Below are 17,799 nucleotides of genomic sequence, written 5' to 3' on the forward strand. Positions count from 1 at the left end.
ATTGGCTCACACGCATTAAGATGGAAAGAAATTAAACAAATTAACTTTTAACAAGGCACACCTGTTAATTGAAATGCATTCCAGGTGACTACCTCATGAAGCTGTTTGAGTGAATGCTAAAAGTGTGCAAAGTTGTCATCAAAGCAAGAATCTCAAATATAAAATATATTTTGATATTACAGAAAGGAGGAGATACAAATCCAATTGGGCAATGAATGGAGAAATGCCCTACCCAGCTGACTGTTGACCCATCGCATTCACATTGTCATGCTGCGTCACAGATTTTTTTTTTTAATGATATATTATTTTTTTATTTCACCTTTATTTAACCAGGTAGGCCAGTTGAGAACAAGTTCTCATTTACAACTGCGACCTGGCCAAGATAAAGCAAAGCAGTGCGACAAAAACAACAACACAGAGTTACACATAAACAAACGTACAGTCAATAACACAATAGAAAATAACCATTTAAAAATCTATGTACAGTGTGTGCAAATGTAGAAGAGTAGGGAGGTAGGCAATAAATAGGCCCTAGAGGTGAAAATAATTACAATTTATCATTAATACTGGAGTGATAGATATGCAGATGATGAGATACTGGAGTGCAAAAGAGCAAGAGGGTAAGTAATAATATGGGGATGAGGAAGTTGGGTGTGCTATTTACAGATGGGCTATGTACAGGTACAGTGATCTGTGAGCTGCTCTGACAGCTGATGCTTAAATTTAGAGAGGAAGATATAAGACTTCAGAGATTTTTGCAGTTCGTTCCAGTCATTGGCAGCAGAGAACTGGAAGGAAAGACGGCCAAAGGAAGTGTTGGCTTTGGGGATGACCAGTGAAATATACCTGCTGGAGTGCATTCTACAAGTGGGTGTTGCTATGGTGACCAGTGAGCTGAGATAAGGTGGGGCTTTACCTAGCAAAGACTTATGGATGACCTGGAGCCAGTGGGTTTGGCGACAGATATGTAGTGAGGACCAGCCAACGAGAGCGAACAGGTCGCAGTGGTGGGTAGTATATGGGGCTTTGGTGATAAAATGGATGGCACTGTGATAGACTACATCCAGTTTGCTGAGTAGAGTGTTGGAGGCTATTTTGTAAATGACATCGCCGAAGTCAAGAATTGGTAGGATAGTCAGTTTTACGAGGGTATGTTTGGCGGAATGAGTGAAGGAGGCTTTGTTGCAAAATAGGAAGGTTTCTAAGCGAATCGTCACGCAATCCCTTCTCAAAGTCAGTGTTCCAAAAGCTATACGATATTCCAAAGCTTTACTATATTACAGAGAACAAGTTAATTATCTCACATCTTGGAAAATATTTGCAATGCTGTACGTCTTGTTCACGAACTTCGTGCTAATGTTCTGTTTTTGAGCTAGCGCCCAACTGAATCCCATTCACTCCTTGAAATAGAGCTTTCCTTGTTCCAGAATCACCCAGAATGCACTGCGCAGCCCATTGACAACTTATGGGCAATGTACACAATGTGCATTAATACGACTCTAATGTAGAGTCGTATTCCCATATCCTCAAAATGATCTCTGTAGGAAAGCAACGTTACTCTGCTCTCACTCTGGGCAGAGAAGCCGTTTATAGCTCAGTGGCAGAGACGAACTGCAAGTTGACCTCGGTGAGTAAGACTCCTAAATTGATAGTGCATTTTGTTTAGGCGATCTTACAGCTAGCTAGCTACTTTGGTATTATTGTGGGTAGCTTTGTTGCCTAGCTAGCTAGCCAGCCTAGAGAGTGTCACATTCTGACCATAGTTCTTGTGTGTTTTCCTTCTTTTAGTGTTGGTCAGGACCTGAGCTGGGTGGGCATTCTATGTTGTATGTCTAGTTTGTCTAGTTCTATGTTTGGCCTGATATGGTTCTCAATCAGAGGCAGGTGTTAGTCATTGTCTCTGATTGGGAACCATATTTAGGTAGCTTGTTTTGTGTTGGGGTTTGTGGGTGGTTGTTTCCTGTCTTTGTGTTCTCTGCACCAGATAGGACTGTTTCGGTTTTGTCACATTTGTTATTTTGTATATGTGTTCATGTTTAGCCGTTACAGAGAGAGAGCATTGCATTGTTGATTTTTCAAATGTTTCTACCAACCCACCTTCTTATAAAAACTAAATGAAACATTGGTTCACAAAAAAAACAAATTCTTCACATATTAGTGTTAATACGATTTAACACGGTTAATCATAGGAATTAGTGGTTTCGGGGTGGATTATCCCTTTAATACTAAGAAAATGTATGTCTGAATCCTATTCACTCGTGCATTAGTCGACCAGTGTCCATTGGGATGCATTGACTAGTCAACCATGAGCGTGTGTATATTCATCAATTACCGCTAGTTCCAAAATGATCATACTACTTCAGCTATTATTATACAGGGTTTATCATTTCGTTTTTCTGTTTTTCTCTCTGGGCATTAGCGGAAACAGTGTCCGACAGTCACAAGGCCATGGCCTCAGGGTCTGTGGGCTTAGAAAATGACATTAAACCAGACATTGTTGTGTTCTCTCTCCAGCAGCACAAAGATATGCAAGAAATGAACACAATGGTTAGTGAGGCCCCTGCAGCAGGGAAGCAAGGCGAACATACACATGCACGCACAGGCAAATGTCCACACGTGTACCCCCCCACACACACATTAGATCTATACATACGTGCACACAAACACACACTGCTGCTACCATGAGTCAAATGATTAGAAACGATTAGCCAAAAACTCAAACACAACAGAAACCACATCAGACAGAGCTGGTTCTACTCCAGCACTCAGAAAGAGAAAAAACAGGTTGAATCTTCATTTGTTTTGTTTTTTGCTGAAATTTTACACCATTGGAAGGAGAAAAGCCTCAACCATGAGACCAGTGAAAATGTAGTGAGAGTGGTGGTAGTGGACACAACAGTAGCAACACACACACACACACACACACACACACAGCTGGTGATACAGGAATAACTTGGGGTCATTAGAGTTACACAAATCAGTCATATTTTCTGCGTTCCTTCCCTGCCAATGACAACAGTGGCGGTTGGGGGTTGCTGAGCGGAGGGAGCGGCGGTAGACCATCCGAGCCAAGTCTACGAACCAGCTAGTGTGATCCAGGTCATTGGTCACCAATGATGCCTTCAAACTCCCGGCCTGCTCTACACAGAATGCCTTTATGCAGTGGTGCCACAGTGCACATACTGCAGCAGCAAAAATGGTTGTAAAAACCATGGCTTTCCTTTCCTTTGGAGGAATAGTAAAACGGAGGCTCGGAGGGCAGAGAAAAAGCCCCGTGGCGTAGTAAAAATCACAGAGAGGAGCCTAAAGGACATGTGGATGGACATAAAAGCACATCTGTGATGCTTGGCGCATGGGACCGCTTCAGTCCGTGTGAAGTTATCAGCATATTATATTATAATAAACAGAGAAAACACCTTGCTAAAACAAACTGCTATTTAAAATAAGTATTCATTTCCCCCAAACATTATTGAACAGAAGGTCCACTGTAACTTCTTTGTAAGTTACACCAGCTACTTTCTAGCTGGTGGGGAAATCGTGACAACAGAACAGACTTGGGGTTGCATCTCTCTCTCTCTCCCTCTCTCTCTCTCTCTCTCTCTCTCTCGTGGAGAAGGAGAGAGACGGAGAGATGGCGGGAGAGACCCAGGCATTTTGTCTGAGGCTGCGGAGGTGTTGGATGAAGGCTGATCTGACCCGAGCGGATCAGGAAGACGTGAGAGAGGGAGGGAGAGAGAGGGGCTCCTTTGAAACCTGCGTGGCTGGCGGGCCTTTGAGCTAGGTTATGTTTCTCCCCTCCCCACACCCCCACTAACCCCAAGGAAACAATTAGATCAAATGTTTTGTGCCAGTCAGTCTCTCTCCTTGATGTATTATCAAAGGGCCGGAGAGAGAGAAAAGGAGTGAGACGGAGGAAGGGGAAAAAGGCACTAGAAAAGGAATACGGTCGGTGGGACAGCAACAAACGATTCCAGCGCCGGGAGACGGGAAGGTCAGGGCGTAATTATGAGAGGTTAAACGCTTTTCCCAGCTTCGCCTGTCTAGGAGATGGAAATAAAAAATGGCGGGATAGTAAAACGAGTGTGGCCCTCTACTCGGCTAACATGGAAGGGGTGGCGTGGCTGTGATCTGTACATGTTCTCTCTCTCTCTCTCTCTCTCTCTCTCTCGCTCTTTCTCTGTTACTACAAGCTGATCCATTCTCAGAGGAACAGAGGGGCAGTAGTGTGCTCTGATTGGAGTGCCGAGTAACATGAGAGAGGACCTGAGGGCCAGCTGATTGGTTGGAAATATATTCTCAGAAGGAGCGGTAAATGGTTGGAGTTAGGGCGGGATATGACTGGGTGTCTCAGTGAAGCAGGGTTAGGGTCAATTCCATTTCAATTCTTCAGTCAATTGATTCAAAAATCGAATTGATCCCAACCTTACACTACACTGGAGTGAATCTGACAGAGAGAGGGTCCGTCCCAAACAATACAAAAACACAACGGTTTCTCTACCTTTCTGAAGAGAGCGGTGAGTCTCTCACGGGTGTTGTAGTAGACAGAGTTGACCCAGATGAGGCGGATGAGGTTGAGGATGTGAGCCAGCTTGGGAACCACCTCTCTGGGCTTGAGCTGAGCCATCTCCTCACATGGCTCCCTCAGCAGGGACAGGAAGGACAGGTTGGACTGGGCTTGGAGAGAGCCATCCTAGAAACACAGGCATGGCGTCTCAAATGACACCCTATTCACTACGTGGTGCGCTACTTTCAACCAGAGCCCTAGTAGGGAGTGGAGAGGTAGGACTTGGAATGAGGGTATTGGTTTGAGGTGAACTTTGGTGAGCTGAACTCAATTTCAATGACTTATGAATAGACTAATCTACAGTGTCTGAATTCAGAATTCTTGCATAATCAGGCAATATCCCATCTCTGCTCTATGCATACTAGCCTGGTCCCAGATCTGTTTGTACTGTCTTGCCAACTCCTATGGTCTCTGTCACACCAGGAGTTGGCAAGACAGCACAAACACTGGGACCAGGCTCTCTGTACGCTTTCTCCCCTGTGTTTGTGTGTTTGTGTGTTTGTGTGTGTGTGTGTGTGTGTGTGTGTGTCTGCTTGGCACCTGGATCTGCTTGGCCAGCTTGCAGAAGGGGGGTACGTAGGAGGACTTGGAGAGCTGCAGTGTGGTCTGGACGTGACGGACCCCGGGCTTCTGCAACTGCTGGCTGATCCCAGAGAGGTCGGCACAGCGACTCCTCCAGAAGGAGATCTCCTCCAGGGGTCCAGAGCTGTCCCCCGTCTCCACCGTCTCCTGAGCATTCAGCACCTCCTTGATCTGACGGGTCCAGTGGATCATCACCACTGGGGAGGGGAGGAGAGGGGATGGGACAGAGGGGAGGAGAGGGGACAGAGGGGAGGAGAGGGGATTTGGACAGAGGGGAGAGGGGACAGAGGGGAGGAGAGGGGATGGGGACAGAGGGGAGGAGAGGGGATGGGGACAGAGGGGAGGAGAGGGGACAGAGGGGAGGAGAGGGGACAGAGGGGGAGGGGAGAGGGGATGGGACAGAGGGGAGGAGAGGGATGGGGACAGAGGAGAGGGGATGGGGACAGATGAGAGGAGAGGGGGACAGAGGGGAGGAGAGGGGATGGGGACAGAGGGGGGGAGGGGATGGGGAGGGGACAGAGGGGATGGGAGAGGGGAGAGGGGATTTGGACAGAGGGGAGGAGAGGGGACAGAGGGGTGAGGGGATTTGGAGGGGATGGGGACAGAGGGGAGGAGAGGGGATGGGGACAGAGGGGAGGAGAGGGGATGGGGACAGAGGGGAGGAGAGGGGATGGGGACAGAGGGGAGGAGAGGGGATGGGGACAGAGGGGAGAGGGGACAGAGGTGAGGAGAGGGGATGGGGACAGAGGGGAGGAGAGGGGATGGGGACAGAGGGGAGGAGAGGGGATGGGGACAGAGGGGAGGAGAGGGGATGGGGACAGAGGGGAGGAGAGGGGATGGGGACAGAGGGGAGGAGAGGAGCAGAGAAGGGACGGAGAAAGGAGAGGGAGTGGACAGAAGACGGCAGGGCAGTTGGGTTAGATGAGGGTGAGGATAACAGAGGACAACAGAGTCAGGTACATTAGGAGTAACATGAACTGGAAAGTGAAAATGTTGTGATATTTATGACAATACGCCGCCGCCAGCTTCACACACACACACACACACACACACACACACACACACACACACTCCCCCGCCCCAGGCTTACTCTCCAGTCTCTGCACCAGCTCCTTGTCCTTGCTGGCCACCTCCGGGCTACGCTGCAGGGCCTCCATAGGGATATAAAGCACTGTGTTGCCCACCAGCTTGAACCTGGTGTCTGCACGCACACACACACACACACACACACGCACACACACACACACGCACACACACACACACACACACACACACATTAATATATGAAACGCCATCTAATCATATTATGTTGTTGACAACAATGCAGATCAAGCATGCAGAAGCATTAATATATTTCATTTCCAAGAAATACAGCCATTTTAAATTGACTTCCTAGAAAACGCCTGGTGTTGTATATCTCTAGAATAGTGTTAAGGATAACAAAGGTAGCTAATGGTTCAACACTGTAACGTGTTGCCCTCCGTCACGTAGACGACGCGCAAATATCTAGTACATCGACACGAACCAGGGCAAACCAACGTTCACTACTTCTACTGTAGCCCACCGAGTAGAGGTCAGCGGAAGCAGATCCCCGCATCTCTCATCCTGCACCATACACCTCAAACATGTCCCACCACTTGAGCGAGAAATGCAGGAGTGAAAGGTTGACCAAAAACAACCACAATGCAGAGAAACATGAAAGAAAAATGGTTTGAATGAAAGAACAAGTGGTTGTTGGGTCCAGAGTGCATTGGCCTGATAAATGAAGAGATGAAAGAGAACCGGGTCGGAGTATCAGTGAGAACCAGAGACTCTGGCTGTACTGCCTCTTGACTGGGAGGATAGTTAGGACACACACAAAGAGAGACACACACACACAGAGCAAGACTGGAAGCACAAAAGAGAGATGCTCTGGCCTTTATGGGAAGAGTAAGAACACAAAAACAGAAGGAGAAATAATGAGACAACTCAGAGCAGCGAAGGTGAACAAAACCGCTACAGAGCAATGCTGTTTCGGGTGTGTATGTTTTGGGTGTGTGTATTTTGGGTGTGTGTGTGTGTGTCTGCTTGAATCCATGTGTGTGTCTGATTGGGAACCTTTGGTGGAGAAGTACCTGTACATGTCTGTGTATAGATAGAGATTTAGTTGTGCTTTGTGTATTTCTATGTATCCAGTTGACCTTTGGCAGACTGAAATGAATGGATGAAGACACAGAGGACAAGGTAGAGCTTAGCCTTCTGATTGCCAGTGCAGCGTGTCAGGCGTGGGTGAAACCTGTACACCAGAGGCCATATTACCTGGGCTGTCCCTGCCTCTCACCTCAACGAATTATTTATGGAATAACTGTATTAAAGGCATCATCTGTAGTCACAGTGGTTGCATAGGTCGAGTCTCAAATGGCACCATACTCCCTATGTTGTGCACTGCTTTTGACCAGGGCCATTGGGATCTGTTGAAAAGTAGTGCACGATATATGGAATCGGGTGCCATTGAGACAAACACAATTATTGGTTTGGCTTCGTAAGTTTCACATGTCGATATCTCGCAACAAGAAGAACGTTGTTTAGTTTACCCTGGAGGAATGGTATCCTTGAAATGCTTCATTTTTTCTTAGGTAATTGACTGAATATGATCCATAAAATGAGTTAGGGGGAAGAGAGAAAAAAACTAAGAATGAAAGTACTACTGTCAGAATTTAATATTGCTCAAACCATTGGCTGATTAGCACACGAGTCTGACTGAGCTGCTGCCTCAGGTGAAAAGTGTGTGTGTGTGTGTGTGTGTACGGTGTATACGGTGTGTACGGTGTGTACGGGGTGTACGGGGTGTATACGGTGTGTACGGGGTGTATGGTGTATACGGTGTGTACGGGGTGTACGGGTGTACGGTGTGTACGGTGTGTACGGGTGTGTACGGGGTGTACGGTGTGTACGGTGGTGTGTACGGGGTTTACGGTGTGTACGGTGTGTACGGTGTGTACGGTGTATACGGTGTGTACGGGGTGTACGGTGTATACGGTGTGTACGGGGTGTACGGGTGTACGGTGTGTACGGTGTGTACGGTGTGTATGGGGTGTACGGGGTGTACGGTGTGTACGGGGTGTACGGGGTGTACGGTGTGTACGGGGTGTACGGGGTGTACGGTGTATACGGTGTGTACGGGGTGTACGGTGTGTACGGTGTGTACGGGGTGTACGGGTGTGTACGGGGTGTACGGGGTGGGGTGTACGGGGTGTACGGGTGTAGGGTGTACGGTGTGTACGGTGTGTACGGTGTGTACGGGGTGTACGGGTGTACGGGGTGTACGGGGTGTACGGGTGTACGGGGTGTACGGTGTATACGGTGTGTACGGGGTGTACGGGGTGTACGGTGTGTACGGGGTGTACGGGGTGTACGGTGTGTGACTCTGACTGCACTGCATGTCTATGATTATGACTACGTGTGTCCTCATTGAGGTCACTTTTACTCAGAACCTTGACCTTTTTACTGAGAAGAAGAATAAGGCACCAATAACACAATAAGACTCTATAGGCTGCTACAACACATGAAAGAACAACTCAATCAACCGTGAAGCATGAAACAGATCAATGGTTTGCTGTCAAAGCAGTCGTTTTGTCAAAGGGAAAAATGGAGTCTAACCTTCATTTTTGTAGAGGTTCTCTCTCAGAATATTTGGGTTTTTTTTAGGTCTGAGCTGGTTAGTTCTTAGATATGGGACCTCATGGGGAGAGAGAGGGGGATGAAATAGACAGAAGTGGAGGTGAAGGTATGGAGGGTTTACAATAGATGAGAGAAAGCGGGACTCCTGTGGAGTTGGGGAGGAAGAAGTGCAGGAACTGTGTGAAAACTCTGGGCAGCACTGTGGTGAAGTGGCGCACGTGTGGAAGGCTAACACTAGGTGGCGCTGTGACGACTCGAGGAGCCCCCTGTGTCTTAGCAGCACCTACCTGTGAGGTTTGTGAGGAAGCGATGCATGTGGGCGGAGTAGTTGTTCTTGATGCTCTCGGGCCAGGCGGTGCTGAGGGTGACCTGGGGGGCGTGCACTCCGTTCATCATCCTCAGCAGGCTCTCGGTGGCGTTGCCCCGCACCGTACCAAACTGCACCGTGCTCTCAAACGTCTCCTCAAGGATCAGACCGCCATCCGAGCGGACGAAGAAGGCCAGCTGGTCTACCATCTGTAGGGGGGGGGTGGGGAGCGCCAGACAACGGTTGGAAGAAAGAGGAGGGGGAGTGGGAGAGGCAGGAAACACCAGTGGGTTATATGTTTGAACACATTAGCGAAAGATGTAAAAAAAAAATACATAATTAAATTCTGCATTCTCTGATTCTCCTTTGTGTTAGGAGGAGGAAACTGACTTGTGTAGCGCCGCCTGAGAACGTAGACATTTCTCTTCTCTTTTAGACGGAGCTTGGTATTCAGGGACATCATTATCTCAATCTACAAAGCTCCAATCATTTGTAATAATAATAATGCACTGACGGTGCAATACGAGGAAGGCGCTCAAGGAAGGATCTCTACCTTATTCTAACTGTGTGTGAACAGGGCTGGGGCTGGGGCAGTAGCTACCTGAGATCTCTACTTAAGGATATCTACTTCGGGGCAAATCCTAGCACTCATTCAACTAAAGTCTCCTATTGACGTCAATGTATGGCTAAGTGGAAATTCGACTCAAGTGAAGGTTATGAGCGGTTATTGAGGCTGTACCTGAGATGGCATGGCGTACTCCACCCGGAGGCCAGCATAGGGGTCTGGGTAGACCACGAGGGTCCTGTTGGAGCTGTCCAAGATGAACTTATCCAGGGCTTTCTCGTTCTCCTCTGACCAAGGCAGCTTCGACATGCCAGTCAGAGCCACACGGTTTTTCAACAGCATCCTCTGGAGAGGGAAAAAATGGAAAGGTGAAAAACTTAAACAAGAAAATAATCAAATCAATTCAATGTATTCATAAAGCCCATTTTACAACAACAGTTGTCACAGGGGTTCTTACTCGTGTCACTGAGTAGCAACGTACCCCTCCACCATCCAGTCTTCCTTTACATACAATTTCAAACCCCCAGAGGCTTTTTCAATAATAACAATACACAGCATCATTTCTTTATGGAGAGGACAGAGGAGAAACAGCTAGCCTACCCCCGAAAATCTGTTATTATTACCCAAATATGTCATGGTCATATTACCATGAGGATAGATACAGGGCTGTGGTGCTCTGCTCTGCTGTCTTGTAATGTAGAATGTGTTAGCAGGCAGACTGTGTAGCGGATGGGAGTTAGATCACAAACACTGTAGCTACACCACCCACCACCCCCCCGCTACGCTCCACAGCTGCTGCCATCTTCCACAGGGCTACGGTCACTGCATGGAAATGCCATCTCTGTGTGGGTGGGTGCGTGTGTGTGTTCAGAGTGGTAATTCATTATATTAATTCAATTGATGAGAGAGACAGTGACTGTGCAGGTTCACTGACCAGCTGCTCACAAATCACCTCCGTCCTGTTCTCCACAATTATACCATTGTGTCCAATAGACTGAAACTGCATTTTGACGTTTTGTAGTGTGTGTGTGTGTGTGTGTGTGTGTGTGTGTGTGTGTGTGTGTGTGTGTGTGTGTGTGTGTGTGTGTGTGTGTGTGTGTGTGTGTGTGTGTGTGTGTGCGTGCGTGTGTGTGTGTGCTTGCGTGTGTGTGTGTGTGTGTGTGTGCTAATCTGCAATGGAGACACAGTGTAAGTTGATACCATGGTGTGTAAGTCTTCTGATGCTACATTGTATTTGACAGTCAATTCATTACTGTTGACAGGACACTCGCTATAGGGGGATACAGTATCATGATGGATTTACCAGGCCCACGGTGTACGTGTCCACCTCTTCTATGGTCACAGCCGTTCCTTGGCTGCTTTCCTCTTGAATCTCCTCTGTGCGTCACACACACAGGCAAGCACACGCACGCGCAATACACACACACACACAACACATTTCAATAAGCATATGTAATTGCTGCGACAGTTCGACTCAGATTTTCATAACTACATCTTAGTTTCTGTATTGTCAAGATAATCTCTTCTTCTTTCTGTCATTCTGGGGGGTGCGGTCATTACTTTCCGCAGTGGATTTTTTTTTTCTGTCTTTTTTTATTTAACCTTTAATTAACTACGATAAACGTCTGCTCCTCTAATGACTTAATTACATCATTTAGACATTTCGGATAAAAGTATCTGTTGTAAAAATCTATTTTATGCCTTGTCATTTGAATAACCTTCTGGCAACTGAATCAATGAGTGTAAAAATAGCTAATTGAATCATTTGGAGCATTTGAGCTATGAAGAAAACAAGCTGCATGGTTCATGATGACATGTTCAGCAAGGCACAACCTTCTCAGGTAGAAATACATGACGGAGAACGGACTGACATAACAGATGGCGTATGCTTCCAGGTGACGTGGAGAAAAAGGAATCATTTCCTGCTGTTATTGTCTCATGTCAGAGGGCGTCACTCCTCCTCCATCAACCAAACTGCCTTGCAGGACGTGGAACTCATATTCACGTTGAAATATTGAGCGTCCGCCATTCAAATAATGTAAACAAATTTTGTAAACAATTTTTTTTAGATATCACTGCACTTCCATATGACTCTCAGTGAAATTGGCAGAACAACTAGCTAAATTATTTAAAAAAATATGTGACAGTTTTTTAATAGTGAGAAAAGAAAAACAAAATGGTGGCTATTTCCTGCACAAATTCTGTGCAAGGACATTGGTTGCCAGTGCAGTGACTTGATTAGCTGTGTAGCTAACTGTTGTTTTAATGTCTATGGTTGTTGCTAGCTAGCTTACTGACGCAGCTAGCTAGGTAGTCGGCTAGCTCGTTCTTCACTGACATGAAAAGCTTGCTTAGCCTGTTTAAACTACCCTGAAGTTGTAGACATACAGCTCCACAATTAAGAGGAACTGACTGTTATCTTAAAGCATTTTTTCAGTCAAAGATGATTTCAGTGACTGTCTCAGCTGTTGCTGGACACATTTATGCTAGCTTTTGTGCCCATAGTCAAACTTCAGAAATACTGCTCATAATCCTGAGCTAGACGTAAAATGGGCCGAATTCTTCACCAAAAAACATCAACATTATTGACAAATGTATTGTTTTAGCTTAGACTAATTTAGACTGTTTTGAGGCAGAAATGGGGTTCGGCAAACAAGACAATGTCGCCTAGGTAATATTTTTTTACGTTAGACAGCCCATTGTAGCCGGACTACTCTTCATCTATCCCACTGTCCGTTGCGAGAAACGAGACATATCCGTGCAGGCGGAATCGATGCGCTGTCTGATGTAAGGCAATGGCAAGCTGCTCTATACATGAAACAGTATTTCTATGTGCAACGTTTATAGCGTTTGATCGCACCCACCTATACACGAGTCTGGTTGTGTGACATGCTAGACTAGTTAGTATTTAGAGTCCAGGTTTGGTCATGTTAGCCTGGTCCAAGATCTGTTTGTGTAATCCTGCCAACTCTATTGCTGTTCGGTATGACAATGAGTAACTTAACGTAGCAGGCGTTTTTCTTTCTGGTCCTGCCGAGAACATTTGTAGAGGAGGTTCTCGTCTGCACTGTTCACCTTATTAAAGTCCAAAAGCGGACATCGCATCACAGGCTCTCTTTCCATTTCCCCTAAACACCGGATGCATCCTGTTATTCCGACCCAGCAGAGGGTGGACAATGAGGGACAAGGAGTTGGCACGATAACACAAACAGACTTCCTGGCACTCAGGTTTGGTTATGTCTCCTCTAGGCCTTTACCTCCAGGCTGCGTCTCCTTGTCTTCAGGCAGGCTCTCCCCAGGAGCAGGCGTGATGCTCTGATTCTTGGCCTTTTTGCTCTTACCAGAGCTGGAGCGCTTGGACTTGCCCGAGGACTTGCCCGAGCGGGGCGTCTCTGGGTCCGCCATGGCCAACGAACCAGCCGCTGATGTTTGTCGTCAGCTGTAGAGGAGAGGATAATTTTTTTTTTAAAGATATACTGATACACTGACTCAGTGAAGGTGAATAAACTGAGCCATTAAGTCCCCTCCATAGGAAACCCTATTCCCTCTGATTCAGAGGGGTTGGATTAAATGTGGCAGACACATTTCAGTTGAATACATTCAGTTGGACAACTGACTAGGTATCCCCCTTTCCCCTTTCCCCTTTCCCTAGGACAATCTGGTGGTCCAGCCAAGGGAGTAAATGCTTGCAAATTTGTGTGAGACAGACATTCCTGCTGTCTGGAGGAAACATCGGAGACAAAAGTAATAAACTCTAAACGGCAACAGGTTCATGCACTATTTATCTATCTGGGGCTGATATCCCCTCTCTGGTTTAGCCAGCCACCTCACTTGTCAAAGCTGGCAGGTTGACCATGTCTTTATTAAAACTCTGATTAAGCTCCCAAGTTGTCCGTTTCTAAGGGCTGTAGCTATGTAATAAAAGAGACAGGTTATTGAGGGAAGAAGAGAAAGGGAGTAATAAAAAGAAAGTTAGCAGAAAACCCTTTGAAATCCACCCTCCCTTTAGATGTGAAATGGGAGGGAGCAGGTAAAGTTGACAGTGATCAATAACATTAATATAGACTGAGTCTGCTTCTGGCAGAGATGAACAAACTGTTAGAGATACAGTACTGGGATTTCATGTCAAACAGTGGACGGGTTATTGCAGAGGAAAGACACCAAGAATTGTCCCAGTTGGAGTTAACGAGTGTCAAGTGAGCATTAAAAAAAATGCTTAGCTACTGTATATTGAACATACTGTAGCTAGCTAATGTAACTCGATACAGATTTCTTTCTTTATAAGCTTGTCATTTTCTTATTGCAGGGTGGGTTTGCCTCTGAAGGCATGCTAAATCCATAATTTCCTTTCCAAAATTGTACATTTGTATATAGGTAGAATGACTTTTCAGCATTTCACTAGCTAGCTGCAGACCAAATAGTTAGCTACCAACTGGTAGCTCCAATAACGTCGCTAGCTACTTGACAACCACCTTACCTTCCGTCAGATAATAACTTTATGCAACTCCACGTGTTTAATGGTTTACCTAGCTTTAACACCTACATCAATACTGTTTATTCATACATACTCTAAAACCACTCGATACGGGATGGCGTGATAAAACAGTTTTGAAGTAAACTGGCTTGACAACTGTATCGGTTTCTTCGATGGTTGTTGGCTCCACTCTCCGGCGTTGTGTTGAGGCGCGCTTGTAGACACGTCTCCATAGAAACGGCACAGGAGAGGGGGGGGCTCCACATGCTCGTAACCCCTTTCTTGTTGGTAATCGCACTTTACGAGAAGACAAGCCCTCTACAACGATGGGGATGTGAGCTTTCATGTCTTAATTTGCTCATAACGAATGATTTCCAGTTGTTTGTACGGTAACGTTATCAGAATGTTATCTCGTCAAAAAATAAAATATGCGGGTACAAATTCAGATGAATAGCCATTAGCAATACCATATCACATTGATTTCATGATCAACCAGCACAGTGAGAAATCCAACAGGTGTGGCAGAGAATAACTACTGAGTGAAGCATGCCACGAGTAGTTATGAATGCAATCAACTGTCACTGCACATTCGTCAAAATCACTCATCATCATAAACGACAACGGTAGGCCAACCAAGTGACTGCTAATTTTAAAAATGATCGGCATTAGATGTTGCACTTTCTGTAGCGGAAGTGACATATGACATTCCTGTTGATAAAAACAATGCATATTATGCTTTGAAAGAGAATCTGACTCACTGCAGGGAGAGTGCCTGGGATGCCAAGGTTTAGCCATTGAAACATTTTGCCTTATGAATGTTAAACTGGACTGGACATATCCAATGTAAACATTGTTAAATGGGGGGGAATCAGGGCCATGGGGGCATCTACTCATTTAAATATAACAAAATACATCCTTACTGTAGTAGGATATTCACTATCTGAACTCCTCTGTTGCTCTCCTCCAATGTATCAATCATGTAAGGATGGAGTGGCATATTGGATAGGGAAAAATAAACTAGGCCTACCCTAAGAACCCTCTCAAATGTCAACATGTAATTCCTATGAGGCTGAAACAAGTTTGAAACATACATTTTTTCCAGTCTAACAAATCTGACTTTCACTTTTCACCATTTTCCACATCTCTAGTTTTTTTAAATGGACAAGGCGAAAATGGACAGGCACCAGTAAGATTCCGTTCTATTCGTTGACCCTTGAGGATCACACAGCCATAGTGAGCCACTTGCTTTTTACACGAAAGGGTAAGTACCACGTCTGGGATTCCTCTAGACTCTGAGAGACGGAGAGTGCACTCCTTCAACCCTCTCTTGTGCATCAGAATATGGGCACAGGCAGCTCAAAGCTGAACCTTGACAAAAAGCAGCAGGGGAGTTGAAGTTCATGGCCCGCGATTTAGATTTTTTATTTATAAAAAAAAAATCTATATTACATTTTAAATTCCCTAAACCCCTTCACATGTTATGTTGGAAACTTTTGGCTGTGATAATGTCACTCAACCCCTAGTGCCCGTAACGCATTCAACTCAAATACCTTTCTATTCCACGCACAGATAGTCTGATATCTACAAACAAGGCTGTGCTATGTGGCCTCTCTCACACACACACACACAGAGAGGGAGAGAGAGAGAGAGAGAGAGAGAAACTGTTCAGTCTTTCTATGCTGTCTTGGAAACATCTACACAAACATACAGTGCCTTGCGAAAGTATTCGGCCCCCTTGAACTTTGCGACCTTTTGCCACATTTCAGGCTTCAAACATAAAGATATAAAACTGTATTTTTTTGTGAAGAATCAACAACAAGTGGGACACAATCATGAAGTGGAACGACATTTATTGGATATTTCAAACTTTTTTAACAAATCAAAAACTGAAAAATTGGGCGTGCAAAATTATTCAGCCCCTTAAGTTAATACTTTGTAGCGCCACCTTTTGCTGCGATTACAGCTGTAAGTCGCTTGGGGTATGTCTCTATCAGTTTTGCACATCGAGAGACTGAAATTTTTCCCATTCCTCCTTGTAAAACAGCTCGAGCTCAGTGAGGTTGGATGGAGAGCATTTGTGAACAGCAGTTTTCAGTTCTTTCCACAGATTCTCGATTGGATTCAGGTCTGGACTTTGACTTGGCCATTCTAACACCTGGATATGTTTATTTTTGAACCATTCCATTGTAGATTTTGCTTTATGTTTTGGATCATTGTCTTGTTGGAAGACAAATCTCCGTCCCAGTCTCAGGTCTTTTGCAGACTCCATCAGGTTTTCTTCCAGAATGGTCCTGTATTTGGCTCCATCCATCTTCCCATCAATTTTAACCATCTTCCCTGTCCCTGTTGAAGAAAAGCAGGCCCAAATCATGATGCTGCCACCACCATGTTTGACAGTGGGGATGGTGTGTTCAGGGTGATGAGCTGTGTTGCTTTTACGCCAAACATAACATTTTGCATTGTTGCCAAAAAGTTCAATTTTGGTTTCATCTGACCAGAGCACCTTCTTCCACATGTTTGGTGTGTCTCCCAGGTGGCTTGTGGGAAACTTTAAACAACACTTTTTATGGATATCTTCAAGAAATGGCTTTCTTCTTGCCACTCTTCCATAAAGGCCAGATTTGTGCAATATACGACTGATTGTTGTCCTATGGACAGAGTCTCCCACCTCAGCTGTAGATCTCTGCAGTTCATCCAGAGTGATCATGGGCCTCTTGGCTGCATCTCTGATCAGTCTTCTCCTTGTATGAGCTAAAAGTTTAGAGGGACGGACAGGTCTTGGTAGATTTGCAGTGGTCTGATACTCCTTCCATTTCAATATTATCGCTTGCACAGTGCTCCTTGGGATGTTTAAAGCTTGGGAAATCTTTTTGTATCCAAATCCGGCTTTAAACTACTTCACAACAGTATCTCGGACCTGCCTGGTGTGTTCCTTGTTCTTCATGATGCTGTCTGCGCTTTTAACGGACCTCTGAGACTATCACAGTGCAGGTGCATTTATACGGAGACTTGATTACACACAGGTGGATTGTATTTATCATCATTAGTCATTTAGGTCAACATTGGATCATTCAGAGATCCTCACTGAACTTCTGGAGAGAGTTTGCTGCACTGAAAGTAAAGGGGCTGAATAATTTTGCACGCCCAATTTTTCAGTTTTTGATTTGTTAAAAAAGTTTGAAATATCCAATAAATGTCGTTCCACTTCATGATTGTGTCCCACTTGTTGTTGATTCTTCACAAAAAAATACAGTTTTATATCTGAAATGCCTGAAGCCTGAAATGTGGCAAAAGGTCTCAAAATTCAAGGGGGCCGAATACTTTCGCAAGGCACTGTACATTTTCTTGAAGGTGCAATGCATCTAGTGATTAATTGTTCTGTAGCCTAGCACCAGAGGAAATGGAGGAATAAAGTCTCAAGACACGGCAAATGAAACAGAATGACACAGTTGTACATTTAAAACACATTTAGAGCTGTGTCGGTATTTGACTCAATGTGTCTTGAGATTTGACTGCATCTCAGAAGGTAACTGAATACACTATTTTGCTAGGTCATATTCCTCACAGTCTGTGTGTAGGGGTGTGTGTGGGGGGGGTGGGTGGGTGGGTTGGTTGGTGCAACTGCTCTCTGCTAGCTGCTTTTGAGC

At 45.5% G+C, this 17,799-nt stretch overlaps 1 protein-coding gene across 1 annotated transcript in view; it reads right to left on the bottom strand.

The window, feature by feature from the left end:
- dnah2 (dynein, axonemal, heavy chain 2) overlaps positions 1-14,366 on the bottom strand; it is a 252,152-nt gene extending 237,786 nt beyond the window's left edge. The window contains exons 1-8 of the mRNA XM_042327174.1: positions 14,156-14,366; positions 12,936-13,117; positions 10,982-11,055; positions 9,853-10,023; positions 9,094-9,322; positions 6,237-6,347; positions 5,105-5,343; positions 4,499-4,690 (exon numbers count right to left, since the gene is read on the bottom strand). Coding sequence (XP_042183108.1) covers positions 4,499-4,690; positions 5,105-5,343; positions 6,237-6,347; positions 9,094-9,322; positions 9,853-10,023; positions 10,982-11,055; positions 12,936-13,083 — 1,164 coding nt within the window. The 5' untranslated portion in view covers positions 13,084-13,117; positions 14,156-14,366. The remainder of the gene's footprint in view (positions 1-4,498; positions 4,691-5,104; positions 5,344-6,236; positions 6,348-9,093; positions 9,323-9,852; positions 10,024-10,981; positions 11,056-12,935; positions 13,118-14,155) is intronic.
- Positions 14,367-17,799: the final 3,433 nt, after the last annotated feature.

The sequence above is a fragment of the Oncorhynchus tshawytscha genome, linkage group LG09 (genome assembly GCF_018296145.1).
Source record: "Oncorhynchus tshawytscha isolate Ot180627B linkage group LG09, Otsh_v2.0, whole genome shotgun sequence".
NCBI classification, from domain to species: Eukaryota; Metazoa; Chordata; class Actinopteri; order Salmoniformes; family Salmonidae; genus Oncorhynchus; species Oncorhynchus tshawytscha.